The 19,273-nt window shown below is 43.7% G+C and overlaps 1 protein-coding gene across 4 annotated transcripts in view; it reads left to right on the top strand.

Annotated features, from left to right (window-relative positions):
* TNFAIP8 (TNF alpha induced protein 8) overlaps window positions 1-6,446 on the top strand; it is a 206,272-nt gene extending 199,826 nt beyond the window's left edge. For all 4 annotated transcript variants that reach the window (XM_077290823.1, XM_077290814.1, XM_077290831.1 and 1 more), the window contains exon 2: window positions 5,207-6,446. In XM_077290823.1, the coding sequence (XP_077146938.1) occupies window positions 5,207-5,775 (569 nt within the window). In that variant the 3' untranslated portion in view covers window positions 5,776-6,446. The remainder of the gene's footprint in view (window positions 1-5,206) is intronic.
* Window positions 6,447-19,273: the final 12,827 nt, after the last annotated feature.

The following is a 19,273-nucleotide window of genomic DNA, read 5'->3' on the forward strand; positions in this document are numbered from 1 at the left end:
GACAGGGACCCTGATTCCAGCAATGTGTCACTCAATGTACGGTGTGCAGTGGTTTTGATTGTCTGTGTTCTCTGCTGCAAATCTAGCATAGCTCTGAATGCTGAGCTGTGTATAACCCCACCCACACCACTGATTGTCAGATTTCTATGAACATTGTATATTGACAGAAAGCTGCTAATCAGTGCTGGTGATGTGGTTGGACTAGAAGGCGCAAGGTAGCTTGTTCTCTATTGATGATTTCCTGCTAATAAAACAATGATTGTATTGAAACAGCAAGACATGGCCCAGTAAGTGATACTACACTGGAATCAGTGTCTCTATCCCTACATGCTCTATCAGATTACAAAGCAAAACCTGATGAAAGATTCCCTTTTAAAGAACCTCTTCCATGGATTTTTTTTAAATAAATCAGTGTATATGTGTATGTAATGTACTGTTAATATACTCACGCACCGCTACCTTATCCGGCATCCAGTACCGTTCTGCCCCTCTTCTCAGTAACGTCACCACTCTCCAGACTCTCTGGCTCATTTTGATACTCCACAGACTTACATTGTTTTACAGATTATGAAGAGTGGTGACTCGGAAGAGAAGCAGAGCGGGGCACGATCCAAGAGATGGTGGTGGTAGGGGAGTATATTGACACGCACAATACATGCACGTATACACAGATTTATTAAAAAAAAAACTTAATGGGAGGGTGTCTTTAAAGGAATCTGTCACCAGAGGCTCGTGGCAGCACCTCTTTAAGTACAAACATGCAGCCCAAACAGCAGATACATGATTTGATTTGATATGCCCCAAAAAATGCATCTCTGTCGCCATTCACATCACTCGGATTCTCCATGAAGTGGAAGAACATAATAACTTCAATGGAGACGGTGTGGATTTTGTTGATTACCCAAATTATAGTGGGAGTTTACTTAAATAGTAGGAGAATGTAATAGCTTGTCGCTGTCGCGTTTCTTTTCCAAACAGTTGCTGCAGGTATGCAAAATCATGTTATTAGCGAAACTATGTGCAACCGCAACTTCCTAATTCAATTTTTAGCAAATTGTGACAACATACAACATTCACCGTTCATCACTTCTGTCATTGCTTCCTTTCAGTGTGTTAGACACTCCTGACTGACAGGATGGCACCAATAGTGGCCATTGGCTTCCCAACCTGATTGCATTGAATTCAGGTCACGCTCATCACCATTATGATTGATTAATGAAGTGTGACACCACCCGAAATGCATAAACCATGTTACGTATCCAGTGTCGAACAGGGGTGCAGGGGCCCACCAGTAACATCAACTCCAGGGCCCCAGTTTTCAGCTACATTCAAATATGACTTTATCCTCATTGACAAATTTCTGTAGCAATAAACTGGGTTTATTGTTAAATGAATAAGATGGCGCCTTTGTCTGTACATAGAGAATGAAGTTTATAGTGCCAAGTGCTGTTCATATAAGAGGGTGGTGGCCCACTTCTGCACAGAGGCCCACCGGAGGATTCTCCTGTTCTTCGGTGGGCCAGTCCGAGCCTGTACCTCTCTCATGGTTGTATCTGTATTCCAGCATTAGTAGACTGACTTCTTCTGAGGTTAGTTATCACAACTAATGGCGCTGTTCTCTTTTGCACGCACAGGGTGGACACGTTTTCTGTTTCCACAACGACCTTTTCTGATATTATGAGTAAATAAGAAATCCTTCGTCACTGAACATAGGACTCGGCACAAGGATGCTTGGATACTCGTTCTGCCACCTACAGTTCGGCAATAGTTTTGCAACTTGGGTTTTTGTCGCTGGCTGTACATACTGAATATATACAGATTATTGAGGCAATCCAAAGTGTATGGGGGAGAGGGGACTATCCGGGAATACACGAATTGGGTAAATAACTTCAAGATGAAGGGTACCAGTGCATTTGGCAGTTATTTATCTCCCCCTCTCGCATACAGATGCAATGAAGATTAATCTGTATTTCATGCACCCTCCATAGACTTTAGTTTACGATTTCCATACGCAAAACAGATAAAAGTATATGTTGCGTTTACCATATACACTATATACGCCCATGTGAATAGCTCCAGAGAGTAACATTAGCTCCTTATTAAAGGAAGGGTACAGATGAGCTGTGATGCCAGGATCGTGACTTCTGCGGCCATCAATTGGCTACAGCTGACGCAAGACAACAAAAACAAGGAGTGCGTACAGGAGGCTCACCACTGGATCGCTGGGGAACTAGAAAATATGATTGAATCTTTTGAAATTTGAATTCACCATTTTTCCCAATAATTATATTGGCTGTGAAAGTACTTCAAAGCCTCCAAATGGCCTTTAAAAACATGTATGACAGTATACTCTCTTCTTTATTTCTGTGCTGTCGCTTTATCTGTGCAGTTTCCAAAGTGTTTTATGCTTTTCTCTCCCTATCTCTATGGCTAATCTGTGAGCTAGGATGTCCTCTAACTATCCAGATTCACCACAAAATGGCTGCTGCATTTCCTGCCTCTGCTTTTATACAGGCTATGATAGTCCCTCCTGATTAACCATGTGGTGGGATGGCTGCAAGGCATTGTGGGGAAGCCCTCCCAAGGCTTTCTCTTACTGATCCAATATTCTGCAACATGTAAAACGTCAGCAGCCAAATTAAATGATTCGCACAAAGCGAATTGCAAATTGTTTGAATTACAAATTCAACATGTAAATTTCCTCTTCAGAGAGGAAAAGGACAAGAACACTAGTACCACCTATTGGAGATAGCATATTTAAATGCCCAGTGGAACACTACATGGCTGATAAGTCTCCTTACGCAAACTTTCACTCTCCACAAGGAGAAATGTTCCATTTTAGACCCTAAAACACAAATTCTATTTGCATTTAATCAATTTGCTCATCTCTAGTAAGTAGTATTGGTTTTGTTTTGTTTCTTTTACAGTGTGGCAGCCAATTTTTGTTTAAAAAGAGATATGCACCAAATCACAATTTGTTTTTTGTGTTACTATGTTGTAGCTGAGGGAGAGACAACCTGCCCACTCGGCGGTCCAGGTGCAGAGGCAGTTGCATGTTGCCAGTTACAGTGACACTTTACCATGTTAGCAATGGTACGACAAGACAGGAAATCTAGTAAGCAGAGGACTGTACGTATGTAATCTGACCCATGACTTGCTTGGTATGAAGTAACAATAGGAAACAGATCCTCTCTACAACTATTTAAACTGAAAACGGGAACATAGAAAGAGAAGTGCTGCGGAGCGGAAGTAAAGCAAAGATGGCAAGTCATGCAGGATTGTGATTGGTGTAAATCAATGGGTGCTTTTTTTAGGAGCTTTTTTAGTTTTTTTTACATTTCATTGTGATTGGTGTTCTTGACTTTTATTATCGCACCCCTACAACTTCATTCTCCGGAGAAGGGTCGCCTCTGCAGAGGTTTTTATTGTAGGCTTAACATCTGGTAGCGGGGAGGGCAAAGGAGACACTAAAGATAATGGGTTAGAATTTTGTTAATTTAATTCAATAGATTCTGTGCTATGGCCTCCGTATTATGTGCTTCAATGTAGAAATTATTTCATGTTACAGAAAATAGTCTGCTGGTTCCAGATGATTTTGAGGGAGATGTAAGACATTTATTTCACAGGCCGGTTTATTTTTCATTAAGTTTGTCTTTGTTGCTGTGTCTTGAGAAAGCTGAGCAGCATGAAGAATTCTTCCCCAGCAAATCAGTGTCCTCACTGCTGAAAACTGCAGCACACTGTTAGGAGTGATATACCAGCAGAGGATTGCTTGGAGGACACAATGCCATTCTGCAGCCACCCCACGCACACCCCTCACCCCACGCACACCCCTCACCCCACGCACACCCCTCACCCCACGCACACCCCTCACCCCACGCACACCCCTCACCCCACACACACCCCTCACCCCACACACACCCCTCATCCCACACACACCCTCACCCCACACACACCCTTCACCCCACACACACCCCTAATCCCACACACACCCCTCACCCCACACACACCCCTCATCCCACACACACCCTCACCCCACACACACCCTTCACCCCACACACACCCCTAATCCCACACACTCCACACACACCCCACACACACCCCCCTCACCCCACACATTCCCCACACACACCCCACACACACACCCCTCACCCCACACATTCCCCACACACGGTTCCACAGCCATCTTCCACTGTACAGAAGGCTTTTTGGTGCGCTCCTTGGGCTCCTGACATTGCAGGAATGTCCATAGGTAGTTTTGACCTCACCGTGCTTCAGCCCACTGCATCTTGACGTCGCCCTAGCAACTGTCATCAATGAACTCTCCTTACTAACTGACTAAACCAGGACGTGGTTGCCATTTACTGGCCCTGACACCTCCCATTTTGGGCTGGACCAGTCAGCAACAGTCTCCTTTCTCTGTCTGCCTCAGCAGTCTTTTGCTGGGCAAACATCACCTTTCACTTATTTAACTTCAGTCACTACCTTCTAACAGTATGCACTGAACTTCCTATATCTAATGTGCCCCAATTAAATCTTCCCCCTTTCTAACTTAATCCCCAAGTCCTGTGCTATGATTTATATACTCTAGACTTTCCCTATATACTATACATGAATAACATGCATTAATCTCAATACATTACATTAACCGCAAACATTAATGCCTATGAAACTCTATGCAGATTCACATATTAATATAGTCACAAACATACAATAAAAGCATCTTGGTACAAACACAGTTTAAAGAGGGAGAGGCATATGACAGCCCCTGTCACGCCCTTACACACACTCCCCTCTGTCATACTCCACTCCACCATCAGATAGACCTGCCAAACAGAGGCCAAAGGAGCACTCATTTGACTTCCATGAGACTTACAGAACAATATAGATACATTTAGGTTGTACATCAGAGGCTTTTATATGGTAAAACATATGTATGAGGCCTCGGAGGCTGTGGTGTATGTTTTGGATGACATTACTTAATATTCATCTGACCCTCAAGCCAAAACATTAGAACCCAGTAGCATAATTTCTCACGTCAAAGTGAGGTGGGAAATTGCTGTGAAAGGCCATCACGTGCTGATCAGTGAAGGTCTGATCATTGAGGTCCCATTTTGCTTAAATTGTTGGTACATCTGTATTGAACAATAAAATTTCTAAAACTAACGTCACTGGTATGTTAATACTGTTTTTTTTTCTATTTTAGTGGCAACAGATTTTTTCAGTTCCAAATATCTGGCTGTCCAGGCCCAGAAGAAAATTCTTGGTAAGATGGCGTCCTCTAAATACATTGCAACCTCCTTGATTGACGATACAAGTGGAGAAGTGTTGGATGAGCTCTATCAAGCAACCAGAGAGTTCACCCAAAGCAAGAAAGACTCAGAGAAAATAATAAAGAATCTCATCAAGATAGTAATAAAGCTGGCAGTCCTGTATAGAAATAATCAGTTCAACCAGGATGAGATAGCACTTATGGAAAAGTTCAAGAGGAAAGTCCACCAACTGGCCATGACTGTGGTCAGCTTTCAGCAAGTGGAGTATACATTCGACCGCAATGTGCTCTCAAAATTATTGAATGAGTGTCGGGAGCTTCTTCATCAGGTGATTCAGCGTCATCTCACTGCAAAGTCTCATGGACGCATCAACAACGTGTTCGATCATTTCTCAAATTGTGAGTTTTTGGCAGCTCTGTACAACCCATTTGGACCTTACAAAAACCATCTTCAGAGACTCTGTGAAGGTGTGAACAAAATGTTAGACGACAACAATATTTAATGATGGGACGTTGGCGTCTTTGAACATGATTGCTGGGAAATTCAATTTTGAAACTGTTTGCCACCAAGGCGTAAGAGACCATGGATTAAATGGTGTTTTATTTGCAGATGGTAACACTGGAACCAGATTGTCATACAATACCGCTTACTGGTTCTTGCTGGAGAGTCGTTACTAAGCAGTGATTCTATGCAGATACGTTCCCTCTACATGCTGAGTGTGCTCTCGGTTGTAAGTGGAAAACGCCATCAACGCAGCGAATTACTCAGAAATGGGAATCTTCCGAAGAATTTCTACAAATGGATGGGGGGGGAGATGCTATTTATGGCCTTGCCAAAAATCTTTCAGTACAAATGATATGTGTTTTTCCTTGTAATGTATAATATATATATATATGCCATGATTCTTTATGCATTGTTTCTTAATAATTGAATGACAAGGCAGCTTTCTTTTGTCTTTGCTTCTGTTCTCCAATCTTTGTTTTGTAGGAACTATATCCATACAGATCTGCTGTCATGGAAGTGCATCGCATTTTATGGGATATTATTATTGATACCGATATCCTCATTGTGAAAGGTTCTTAATTTGTATATGTAGACCGCAGAATTGCACTTTCTTAATGCCCTGGACAAACTGTCTTATGGAAAAAAAATAAAACAATCTATCCAGTCAGAGATTATTATCATTATTATTATTATACTACAGCACTCACCAGACTTGTTACACTGGGTTAGCTTTCCTTTTTTTTCTTGCGATGTTCTACTGCCTTACAACCAATCTAACTGGATTAAAACCCCAGATAAGGACTTCTGGTTTAGCCCATGGATGAGGGTCTTTTCAGGGTAGCAGCATCCGTAGGACAGGGACCTATAAGCAGAAGGCGACAGTCACACAATGTTTTGGTGTACATTCATAGTATCGGCACAGTCCTGCCTAAGTCTACGTTCACATTTGCGATCTGCGCCGCAGCGTCGGGCGCCGCAGCGTCGCCGCATGCGTCATGCGCCCCTATATTTAACATGGGGGCGCATGGACATGCTTTGCACTTGCGTTTTGCGACGCATGCGTCACTGCGGCGCAGAGGACGCAGCAAGTTGCATTTTTGCTGCGTCCAAAATCAACCAAAAAAAGGACGCATGCGTCGCAAAACGCAGCGTTGTGCATGCGTTTTGCTGCGTTTTTGTTTGCGTTGTGCGTTGCGTCGCCGACGCTGCGGCGCACAACGCAAATGTGAACGTAGCCTAAGACACTAGTGTCCATTGTGTAGGTGCGGTATACATCACAGATGGCAACAAATACAACTGCATAGCGCGTTATTACATCAGCGCTATAGTCTGGCATGTGGTCACTAAATGCTACAAGTAAAGCCGTACACTAAGCGCCTGTCACTACTTTGGGAAGCAAAAAGCAAATGCACGTCCAGTTACAATGTTTAACATTCTATGTAATTTCATAAAAAGATTGAGGTTTTTTTTTTCTTTTTTAATAAGAAATGAATGATTTGGTTAAACTAACTTATTACTCCCAGTAATGGTGGTCATCTGCTGAAATTGTTTCACAGCCAGTGATGGTTGTAAGGTTGAGTTCAGACAGGGATCTAGCGTCACCTGCTGCAATGTATCAAAAAGAAGGTGCTTGCAAATTCTGATCAGGGCTTTGGATTTTTTTTATTTTTTCCTTTAAAAACATTAGCAGTAGCCTGGCATTTTTTTGTCATCGAGCCTTCTCCCACTTGATAGTGATAATTCCCCATTGAATTACACATTACATCAGGTTTATGCAATATTTTGTATGTTCCTTATTACACCTAATATTGTGCAGATTTATTTTTGAGAAAAGAGCCTGGTCAAAGGTCCATGTTTAAATAAATTGTGGTTACAGGGTTATTGAAAAAAAAATATCCAAAAGAGGGAATAACTTGCTGACTGCAGAGGGTCTGACTGATAGGACACCAACCGATCCTGAGATTGGGGCTCTGGAACTCCAGAAATGAGGCTCTGCTCCAATCATTTTTCTATGGCACTGCTGTAAATAATAAAGCTCTGAACTCTGCAGTCCAATAGGCAATTAATGAAGCAGAAGCAGAGTATGTTCCATTCAGGAGTGGGACTACAGAAGCCCCATTCTTGGGGTATCAGGACTCCAATCTCGGCATCTGGCCCATGCAGAAAGGCTATTTACTGCCTCTGAGCTATTACTGTATGGGTTTGTACTTCACTTTGGTGTGACTTAGATTAGTGCGAGTTTATATGAAATCAAATAGCAAAAAAATTATAACTATTTCATCAGATGCCATATTTGAGGAACTTCATAAATAAGACACCCAGTGTATCCGTGTACGGCCTCTACTTCCTCTGTATTCATGTTCTATTCTGCATTTTACACCCTAAATAGCTTGTCTCTAAAGTAAAACATCAGAATTTAAGGTACATTTTTTTCTCAGCTTACCCATAGACACTGTGTGGTGATATTTGTAAATGCACCCTATGTACATTTATATAGTTTACTATCCACTGTTCAGCACATTTACTATTTAATTTAGGGCTCATTTATACACGAGTCTTTCACTGACCGCTCACTGACTGTTTTATACAAATGAAGCATGTCATGGTAATACCAAAGCACCCTGGCAGGATGCCAGTATTTGGAGAATTGTTTTAAAATGTAAAACATGGAAGAAGTTAAATAAAAAATGACCTTCACTGGTAACACCTTTTACATATTCAGTTGATTTTTGTAGAAGGCAGTGGTCCCCAAACCTTCTTACCTTGAGAGCCACATTCAACTCTGAGTGATGGCCGCAAGCCACCATTACCGGTATGACGACAGCCAAAGCTTGTCCACAGAAAGCACACTAAGATCTTGTACCACCTTCCCGTATAGGCAGTATACTTGCATTCAAGGGTTCCTAATTTACTCTCATTTAGTACTGAATCAAGCACACTTTCCATACAATCACATCCAGCTTCGAGCTCCCCGCTAACGGAACAGTATCATCCTATTCCCAGCTTGCTATTTTTTATTTCTGAGCCGTATTTTTCGGACTGTAAGACGCGCCCCAAATTTTGGGGTGGAAAATAGCAGAAAAAAATATTTTTATAAGATGGGGATCTGTCTTATTGTCCAAAGTTAAGGTATCTTACCTTAGAGCTGGTGGTGGTACAGCGAGGTCACAGAAGGCAGGGTCCCTTCCTTAGGAAGCCGGCGGCCGCAGAAGTGGGGCAATGCTGCAGTCCCGGGGTGCAATGCTGCGAGACCGGTGTTGGCAGTGAGGCAGAGCTGGAGCAGGGTCCCATCCTCAGGATGCCGGCGGCAGCAGAGGTGTGGCGATGCTGCGGTGGTGGGCGGTGCGGAGTGCACCTGAGCAGGGTCCCTTCTTCAGGATCCCGGTGGCAGAAATGCGATGGCCTTTTTGCTGAAGCCTCCGGCGGCCCACGGCTTCAGAAGGATGGCCGCATGGAAACCGGTGATGCACTCTGCTCACCATGGACACCGGGTCGTGGTACCGCCACATTTCTGCCACCTGCATCCTGAAGAAGGGACCCTGCTCAGGTGCACTCTGCACTGCTCATCGCCACACCTCTGCCGCAACCCGCAGTAAGCCTGTGTTCGCACTATAAGACGCATCCCCCATTTTCCTCCCAAATTTTTTTGGGAAAAGGTGCGTCTTACAGTCCGAAAAATACAGTATATAATATGCACATCCAGATCTTCTCTTATGTACAGGGCTACGCACAAAAACTCTAAATTTGGACACCTGCTCACCATAGCTGGTTGCTAGACCAGCTGCTAAGCTGTCAGGAGAGCTGCGAGCCACACATCTTGGGCCTGGCAGCCACATGTAGCTCCTGAGCTACAGGTTCGGAACCCTTGTTCAAAGTGTGTATGAAAAAACTTGATGGCTTTTTCATATATCCTTATATTAATGCGGTCTGCAAATATCTCAAGGGCTGTCAAAGTGTAGAAGGATCAGCTTTATTCTGATTTGCACAAGGAAAGACTAGAAGCAGACTAGAAGCAATGGGATGAAACTGAATGCAAGGAGACACAGATTAGATATTAGAAAAAACTTTTTGACCGTGAGGGTGATAAACGAATGGAACAGGCTGCCACGAGAGATGGTGAGTTCTCCTTCAATGGAAGTCTTCATACAGAGGCTGGAAAGACATCTGTCTGGGATAATTTACTGAATTCTGCATTGAGCAGAGGGTTAGACACGATGATCCTGGAGGTCCCTTCTAACTCTACCTTTCTATGATTCTATGATGTTAGAACAGGGGTCTCAAACTCGGCTGGGTATATGGGCCATATAGAAAAAAACTAGAATTTAGGGGGCCGCATTCTTTGAAGGACAAAGTGATATTTTTAGTTATACCATTGTTTTTTTCTGTACACCTTTTAAACATTTTTGCAGTGTTTTTTTTTATTTTTTTAGAGCTTGGGTCATTATGGATGTGGTGATAACAAATGTGCACTTATATTGTAGTGTTGTCCCCATATTGTAATTATGTCCTCATATCCAGGTCCCCATATTGGAGATATGTCCCCATCCAGGTCCCTATATTGTAGATATGTCCCCATCCAGGTCCTCATATTGTATTTATGTCCCCATAGTGTAGTTATGTCCCCATATTATTATTATTTATTAACTATAGGATTAGTGATGGATAGGTGGCTTATAGACGCTTCTCCATTAATAAGCCTTGGGCTTGATGTCGCCTGACAATACAAAGGTGACATCAACCCCACAAATATGAACCCCACTTGCTACTGCTACATGGCAAGTGGAAAAAGCTAGGCAAAGCGCCAGAATTGGCACATCTAATTGATGTGCCTTTTCTGGATGGCTGCAAGCTGCTATTTTTAGGCTGGGGGAGTCAATATCAATGGCCCCTTACCAGCCTGAGAATATCAGCCCCCAGCTGTCAGCTTTAGCAAGGCTGGTTGTCAAAAATGGGGGGGACCCCATGCTGGGTTTTAATATTTTAGATTAAAAAAAAAAAAAGAAACCGCCTTGCTGAAGCTCATAGATGAAGGTTGTAGCCACCAGCTGTGAGATTTGCCTGGCTGGTTATAGGAAATACAGGGGAACCGATGCCAGATTTGTTATTTATTTATAGTGCAGGTGGCAGATGATGAATACTCCCATCAGCCGCTCCTACTGTCACTGTTATTAGCGGAAGCAGGTGTAGACTGATGTGAGTAGTAGTCCCATCAGCCACCTGCTGTCATTGTTATCACTTGAATATAACTCTCATCATTCTTCCCTGCTCGCTCTGACTGCCAGCAGAGCAGGGGAGAATGATGAGAGCCATATTCAGCACCTGGTGCCAGGGAACAGCACGTACTGTACCGCTGCCTCACAGGCATTGCGATGTGTCACACGGATGACATCTGTGTGTCATCAGTGTGCACGTGTGTGGGATTTTTTGCGGCCTGTGCTGCCAGTTAAAAAAAAAAAAATGGACATGTCTACGTGTGGGTCACATGGACATGTGCACAGCAGCGTAGATTTCAATGTGTCTGTGTGTCAGTGTCTCCGGTACATGTGAAAACTGTCACCACACGTACTGGAGACACAGACGTGTGAAAGAGCCTTTATACAGTGTAGAGATATGCCTTTGTATATAGTATAGTGTCCACACTATCTAATACACACAGCTCCATATTATATATACATATCTACACTATAAAAATACACAGTACCTTACTATATGCACAAGTCCTCAATATATACTTAATTAAGCTGTTTACACCACACGGGACACACTGGGGCCGATGTGTATCCACCACACGGGATATGCTGGGGCCGATGTGTATCCACCACTCCGGGTACTCTGGGACTGATATATACACTGCTCAAAAAAATAAAGAGAACACTCAAATAACACATCCTAGATCTGAATGAATGAACTATTCTCATTGAATACTTTGATCTGAACAAAGTTGAATGTGCTGACAACAAAATTACACAAAAAAATCATCAATGGAAATCAAATTTATTAACCAATGGAGGCCTGGATTTGGAACGATACTTAAAATCAAAGTGGAAAATCAAATTACAGGCTGGTCCAACTTCAGTGGAAATGCCTCAAAACAGGGAAATGATGCTCAGTAGTGTGTGTGTAGCCTCCACGTGCCTGTATGAACTCCATAGAATGCCTGGACATGCTCCTGATGAGGCGGCGGATGGTCTCCTGAGGGATCTCCTCCCAGACCTGGACTAAAGCATCCACCAACTCCTGGACAGTCTGTGGTGCAACGTGACGTTGGTGGATGGTGCGAGACATGATGTCCCAGATGTGTTCAATCAGATTCAGGTCTGGGGAACGGGCGGGCCAGTCCATAGCTTTAATGCCTTCATCTTGCAGGAACTGCTGACACACTCCAGCCACATGAGGTCTGGCATTATCCTGCATTAGGAGGAACCCAGGGTTAACCGCACCAGCATATGATCTCACAAGGGGTCTGAGGATCTCATCTCAGTACCAAATGGCAGTCAGGCTACCTCTGGCGAGAACATGGTGGGCTGTACGGCCATCCAAAAAAATGCCACCCCACACCATTACTGACCCACTGCCAAACTGGTCATGCTGAAGCATGTTGCAGACAGCAGATCGCTCTCCACCGCGTCTCCAGACTCTGTCACATGTGCTCAGTGTGAATCTGCTTTCATCTGTGAAGAGCACAAGGCGCCAGTGGCGAATTTGCCAATCCTGATGCCCTGTGGCAAATGCCAAGCATCCTGCACAGTGTTAGGCTGTGAGCACAACCCCCATCTGTGGACGTCAGGCACTCACACCATCCTCATGGAGTCGGTTTGTAACCGTTTGTGCAGACACATACACATTTGTGGCCTGCTGGAGGTCATTTTGCAGGGCTCTGGCAGTGCTCATCCTGTTCCTCCTTGCACAAAGGCTGAGGAAGTGGTCCTGCTGCTGGGTTGTTGCCCTCCTATGGCCCTTTCCACGTCTCCTGGTGTACTGGCCTGTCTCCTGGTAGCGCCTGCAGCGTCTGGACACTACGCTGACAGACACAGCAAACCTTCTTGCTACAGCTCACATTCATGTGCCATCCTGGAAAAGCTGTACTACCTGAGCCACTTGTGTGGGTTGTAGACTCCCCCTCATGCTACCAAAAGTGTGAAAGCACAACCAACATTCAAAAGTGACCAAAATATCAGCCAGAAAGCATTGGTACTGAGATGTGGTCTGTGGTCCCCACCTGCAGAACCACTACTTTATAGGGGGTGTCTTGATAATTGTCAATAATTTCCATCTGTTGTCTATTCCATTTGCGCAACAGCATGAGAAATTGATTGTCAAACAGTGTTGCTTCTTAAGTGGACAGTTTGATTTCACAGAAGTTTGATTTACTTGGAGTTATATTTTGTTGTTTAAGTGATCCCTTTATTTTTTTGAGCAGTGTATATATATATATATATATATATATATATATATATATATATATATATATATATATATATATATACACATACATGCACGCTCATACACATACACGTTCACACACATAGGAAAACACACGCATGCACGCTCACACACATAGGAAAACACACATGCATGCTCACACGCACAGGAAAACACACATACTCTAACCTGCCATGTTTAATTTGTCAAATGCCATCCTCCCCTGCTACTTGTCTCAGCGCAGCAAAAGCTGAGATGGGCAGCTGGAGACCTGGAGTGTGCAGGGCAGTGGGCACACAGGGCAGTTATCTCACCTTGTCCTGCTGTCCTGTGCTGCTGCTCTGCATGCTGACGCCCCTCCTGATCTTGGCTGATTGGACATCAGAGGAAATCTGCACACAGAGAAGAGGAGGATGCTGTGTGCGATCATGGTGTAAGTAACGCACCCTCCTCTTTTCCCTCCGGGAAAATGCCCGAAAGGGCAGATTAGCAGTCTGGTGCATGGTAATGTTTAAATTAAGCCTATAATCACTGTCCAATTATTGAAGTACTTTCGTTTTGCACAATATTCTCCCATTTCTGGCTTCATTAGGGTGAGGGAAATCCTGTGGAATCTAGCAGCACTAAATCATATCTGATTGTATAACCAGGGATTACAATTATCGCTGGGACTTATGCAATCAACGTGTTTGTTTCATGGCTTGGTTCATGCTTCAGGGGTTCCTGCCTGTAGCACTAATTTTGATATAAAAAGGACTGGAAGCTGCAGAAGTTGCTCATGGAATGTGCAAACCTTGAATAGCAGAGGTAAAAAAAAAAAAATTGAAATTTTGAGTTTTGAAGTTGGGCCTTCAAGTAACAGCTGACCATGATTAGCACACAAATAGTTGGTATTACTGGACTCGGGAGAGCTGGTAATTTAGGCCACATGGAAAAATTCTAGGCTGGACTAATTACATTAAATTAACTGTGGGAACAATCATGGGAAACTATGTTTTATTGCATTGTCTGCGTCTACCCACAAAGTTAATTTTGTCCCACGGTAAAACAATATAATAATATTGGTAGGTGAACCGATAGCGCCACCCAAATATGTTGTATCTCATTATTTATGATTGCAAGATTTCACAAGATTCGCAATAATGAAAAAAAGGCCAAAGTTCTCTCCTGAACATAAATGTGTTCTTCTCCCAAAATCTGTTCTCTCATTCATGTCCCCTTGTACTTTTTTTTGTTTAAATCTAAACTTAAAACCACTCTGGGGTATTGGAATGAGGCATCTTTTTCAGGCTGAATCTGCCTGGAATTCTCCTGAAGAAGCATCGCAAAAGCGCAACATCAAATGAATATAATACTCATCAATGTCAAAACGGCATTGCTGTGCTCCATCTGTGTCGTTTAATTGCTTCAGGGTTTAGAAACCCTGATGTGGTAAAGAGAAGGGACCTGTGCATCTTTCTGGTGGAAGCTGACCACCGTCAATACTTGAAAGCATAGAGGAAGAGATGCCATTTGCAGAACTGCCGCAAAAAATGTCTGAGAAGACGCGCCATGAGGACAACAGGCATTCTCCTGAATCAACTTCACCTTAAGAAAAAATAACTCAGCAGGCGTGCCAGCGGCTTAGACACCATGTGAACATACCCTTACCTGGTTTTGATGAAAGGAAATCATCTGAAGCCATATATTTGTGTGAGCAGGATACACTGAGCAGACTTGTGCATTTTGTTATTGGGCACAAGTAACTTAATGGTTTACATACGTGATGGTGGTTTCTTAGGGAGCTGCCTTAAGGCAAAAAGTAAAAATGTGAATTTTAGCATTATTTTTTTTCTGTAACAGAGATGTGACATGGAGTGCCTGTAGACAGGGCCGTTTTTAGACAAAGTGGGGCCCTTAATGCTCACATATTGCACCACCAAGCTCAAACATTTAGGTTGCATTTACATGCACTGTGTTCAGACTGTGAGTGCAACTGCCAATTTTGAAGTCCTTCAGCGCTTGTTTAACTGCCTCTTTATACCAGCTGACGAAGTATGATGGGGACAGAACAGTCCCAATAGATCAATCTGTCCGCGTATCATGTTATCGGCAGCACATCTGTAGTCTGCTGAGAACAATGATTTTTGTAGCACCATAAACAATCCAATCACACTTTGCTTGTTCGCTGGGTGATTGCCAACATGTTTACATCTATGAACCTTTGGTTCTCTCGCATGAGAGAATATATGCCAGTGTGTGCGAGCCGAAGAAAAAATCAATCAGATGATTGTGAGTAAACTATAAAGCATAACCTTTAATAAAAGGAAAATCCCACATGATAAACTTACCAGTGTTGGATAGACAAAAAACAATAACTCCAGTCCAAAGTGATGGATAACATATGACAGATATTGTCACTAACATCAATGACAGACCATTTAGAAATAAGGTGACAGTGGTCAACGAAAGATTACAATCTGTACCACCATCACCACTGGTCAATGTGCTGAATGCCAGGTCCACCATTGGGATGCTGGTACCACTGGCTTTATTTAATTTGATGTGTGCATTACCAACCCCTTGTGACCCTGAAAGAATGAAACTTGATGGGTGGTACGCAGAGCGACTGCATAGGATTAGATGCAGACTGCCCTTGTTAGGGTGGGAACACAGGACCATTGTACTACCAATAGGGCTCAATAGGTTCATCTCCAAGCTCCACTTAGACATTTTATTTTTTCTGCCTATTCAACACATGTAATTTTAATGATTTTTATTTTCTATTAATTAAAGGTTATGTTTTATAGTTTACTCTTACTCACAATGTGTTGTTCTACTAAAATCTCATGTATGAGAGCCTCGTTCTGGCTCACATTGACTTACATTGATTTGTGACTTCCGAATCGCCCAGCAAACACTGGAGTGGTCCGGCATATCACAAACTGCTGGAAAATGACCGGGGTGGTGCCAGGAATGTCTGAAAACAGTATCTAGTAAACATAATGTTAGTGGCAGGGACCTTAGATTAACAGCACAATTTCAGCGCTGCAATAAAAAAAAAATGCTGGAGAGGTGCTGTAAATTATTTTATATTTTATTAATTCAGACAGTTATGTACACGGTTGTAAATGAGTGCCCCCCCCCCAGCCTGTTTTCAGGAACCAAACTGTAATCAGTATCAAAAAAGGGGATGGGGAACAGGAGAAGTCAGCTCACCATTTGCAATCTCCTGAATGAGTCCAACACACGGAGCCACCTTGGCTTGGGCGTGCAAGTTCCAGGGAATGAAGAAAAGAAGGTACTCCAGCGTAGGAAAATAGAAAACTTCATCTTCAATGGAGAAAATTCATAAAAGCAGGCACTATATGGATAACATGTAGGTCCCAGAGAGCTACAAACCGACACGTTTTGACACTCCGATCTTAATCATGGAATGATTAAGACCGGAGTGTTGAAACGCGTCGGTTGGTAGAGCTCTGGGACTTATAGGTTATCCATATTTTGCCTGCTTTTATGAATGTTCTCAATTGTAGACAAAGTTTAATATTTTCCTATGCTGGAGTACCTTCTTTTCTTAATACTGTAATCAGGCCTACATTAGCATTTCCTGTCCTACATTTGGTGGGAGCACATGTTTCTTTGTTCCTCACTACAACCCTGCAGAAAGGCTGGAGACTGGGCTTCTGGGACATTGGTCATCCTTTAAGCTATGGTTAAGGGGGTGGATCTTAGTGTCTCTTCCCAACAAGGGGGCTGATCCCAACAGAGGTAGAACAATAAGCCACATGTTTGGTTTGTTAGTTGGTGTTGAGTTTTGTGAATGGCGAGGATCTGCTGCGGCCAGGTACTGTCCGGGGACCGTGTTTGGACTATTGAAGATTAGTCCACAGCTCACTGTGGAAGCAGCTAGATGCACCAGGCAGACATCAATCACAACATCCACCATGATGGAAGCTCCAAGAGTGTCCCACAAGGACTTAATCCATTTAATGAGACTTCAGGGAACATTGAGCGGTTCTTCCAAGATTTTGAACATCAATGTCAGTTAAAGGACGTTCAAGAAATAGAGCGAGTCACACATCTGGTGGGGCTCTTGGAGGGTTTAGCTGCAGAAGCGTATCGAGCTATGGACCCACCGTGGAACCCCGAATATAATAATAATAATCTTTATTTATATAGCGCCAACATATTCCGCAGCGCTTTACAGTTTAACAGTTTCAAACACAACAGTCATAGGTAACAACGTTAACAATACAATAATAAAGCAAAATAAGACGACCCTGCTCGTGAGAGATTACAATCTACAATGAGGTGGGGGAGATACAAAGTACAGGTGTGTATTTACAATGATGTAATTACAGTGATGGTCCAGCCATCTTCAGGGGGTGGGGGATAGATGGGGATAGTGAATGGGCTACACACACACAAACATAAAATGACTTTGATTAGTTAACGTGGTAGGCCGCTCTGAACAAATGTGTTTTGAGCGAGCGCCTAAAACTATGCAAGTTGTGGATGGTCCTAATATCTTGGGGTAGAGCATTCCAGAGGATTGGCGCAGCACGGGAGAAGTCTTGGAGTTGGGAGTGGGAGGTACGGATTAGTGCAGAGGTTAGTCAAAAGTAATTTGCAGAGCGCAGCGGTCGGCTAGGCCGATAGACAGAAATGAGGGAGGAGATGTAAGGGGGTGCCGCACTGTGGAGAGCTTTGTGGGCGAGAACAAGTGCTTTGAATTGTATCCTGTAATGAATGGGCAGCCAGTGTAATGACTGGCGAAGAGCGGATGCATCTGAGTAACGATTAGCTAGATAGACAACCCTGGCTGCTGCATTAAGGATAGACTGTAGAGGGGAAAGTCGAGTAAGGGGGAGGCCAATTAATAGAGCGTTACAGTAGTCCAGACGGGAGTGGATTAGGGCGACAGTGAGGGTTTTTGTTGTCTCCATGGTGAGAAAAGGGGGCGGATTCTAGAGATGTTCTTTAGGTGTAAGCGGCACGAGCGGGCAAGAGATTGTATGTGCGAGGTGAAGGAGAGATCGGAGTCAAACAACACCCAGACATCATGCCTGCTGCCGGGGTGTTATTATGGTGCCACCCACGGAGAGGGAAATGTCAGATTTAGGGAGGTTAGTAGAAGGCGGGAGCAGAAGAAGTTCAGTTTTGGAGAGGTTGAGTTTCAGATAGAGAGCGAACATGATGTTGGAGACTGCAGTCAGACAGTCAGTGGCGTTCTGTAGTACAGCGGGGGTAAGGTCAGGGAATGACGTGTATAGGTGTGTGTCATCAGCATAAAGATGGTACTGAAAGCCAAATCTACTGATGGTCTGTCCAATTGGGGCTGTGTAGAGGGAGAAGAGAAGGGGGCCAAGGAGTGAGCCCTGAGGTACCCCAACAGTGAAAGGAAGAGGAGATGAAGTGGAGCCAGAGAACAGAACACTGAAGGAGCGGTCAGAAAGGTAAGAGGAGAACCAGGAGAGACCAGTGTCCTTAATGCCTAGAGACTGGAGCCTAGAGAGTAGAGAGGGTGGTTAACAGTGTTGAAAGCTGCAGAAAGGTCTAGGAGAATGAGCAGAGAGTGGTCACCATTACATTTTGCTGTCAGAAGGACATTGGTCACCTTGATGAGTGCAGTTTCTGTCGAATGTAGGGGGGCGGAAACCGGACTGTGAAGGGTCTAGGAGGGAATGAGTGGAGAGGTAACGGGTAAGGTGGGAGTAGATCAGGCGCTCCAAGAGTTTTGAGATGAAGGGGAGATTGGAGACCGGTCTGTAGTTGTTTGTGCAGGATGGGTGGTTTTTTTTAGTAATGGAGTAATGATAGAGTGTTTGAAGGAGGAGGGGAAAATGCCAGAGGAGAGGGAGAGATTAAAGATTGTAGTTAGGTGAGTTGTGACGACTGGAGAGAGAGATTGGAGGAGATGAGAGGGAATGGGGTCGGTAGTGCATGTAGTTGGACGAGAAGAAGAGAGGAGCTTGGAGACTTCTTCTGTGATGGGATTGAATGTGGAGAGTGAGCCAGGGGAGATGCAGGGAGGGATGGGAGTCATTGCACTTGGTGTCTGGGAGCGGATTTCCTGACGGATATTGTCTATT

This window comes from Ranitomeya variabilis, chromosome 1 (assembly GCF_051348905.1).
Source record: "Ranitomeya variabilis isolate aRanVar5 chromosome 1, aRanVar5.hap1, whole genome shotgun sequence".
Classification (NCBI taxonomy): Eukaryota; Metazoa; Chordata; class Amphibia; order Anura; family Dendrobatidae; genus Ranitomeya; species Ranitomeya variabilis.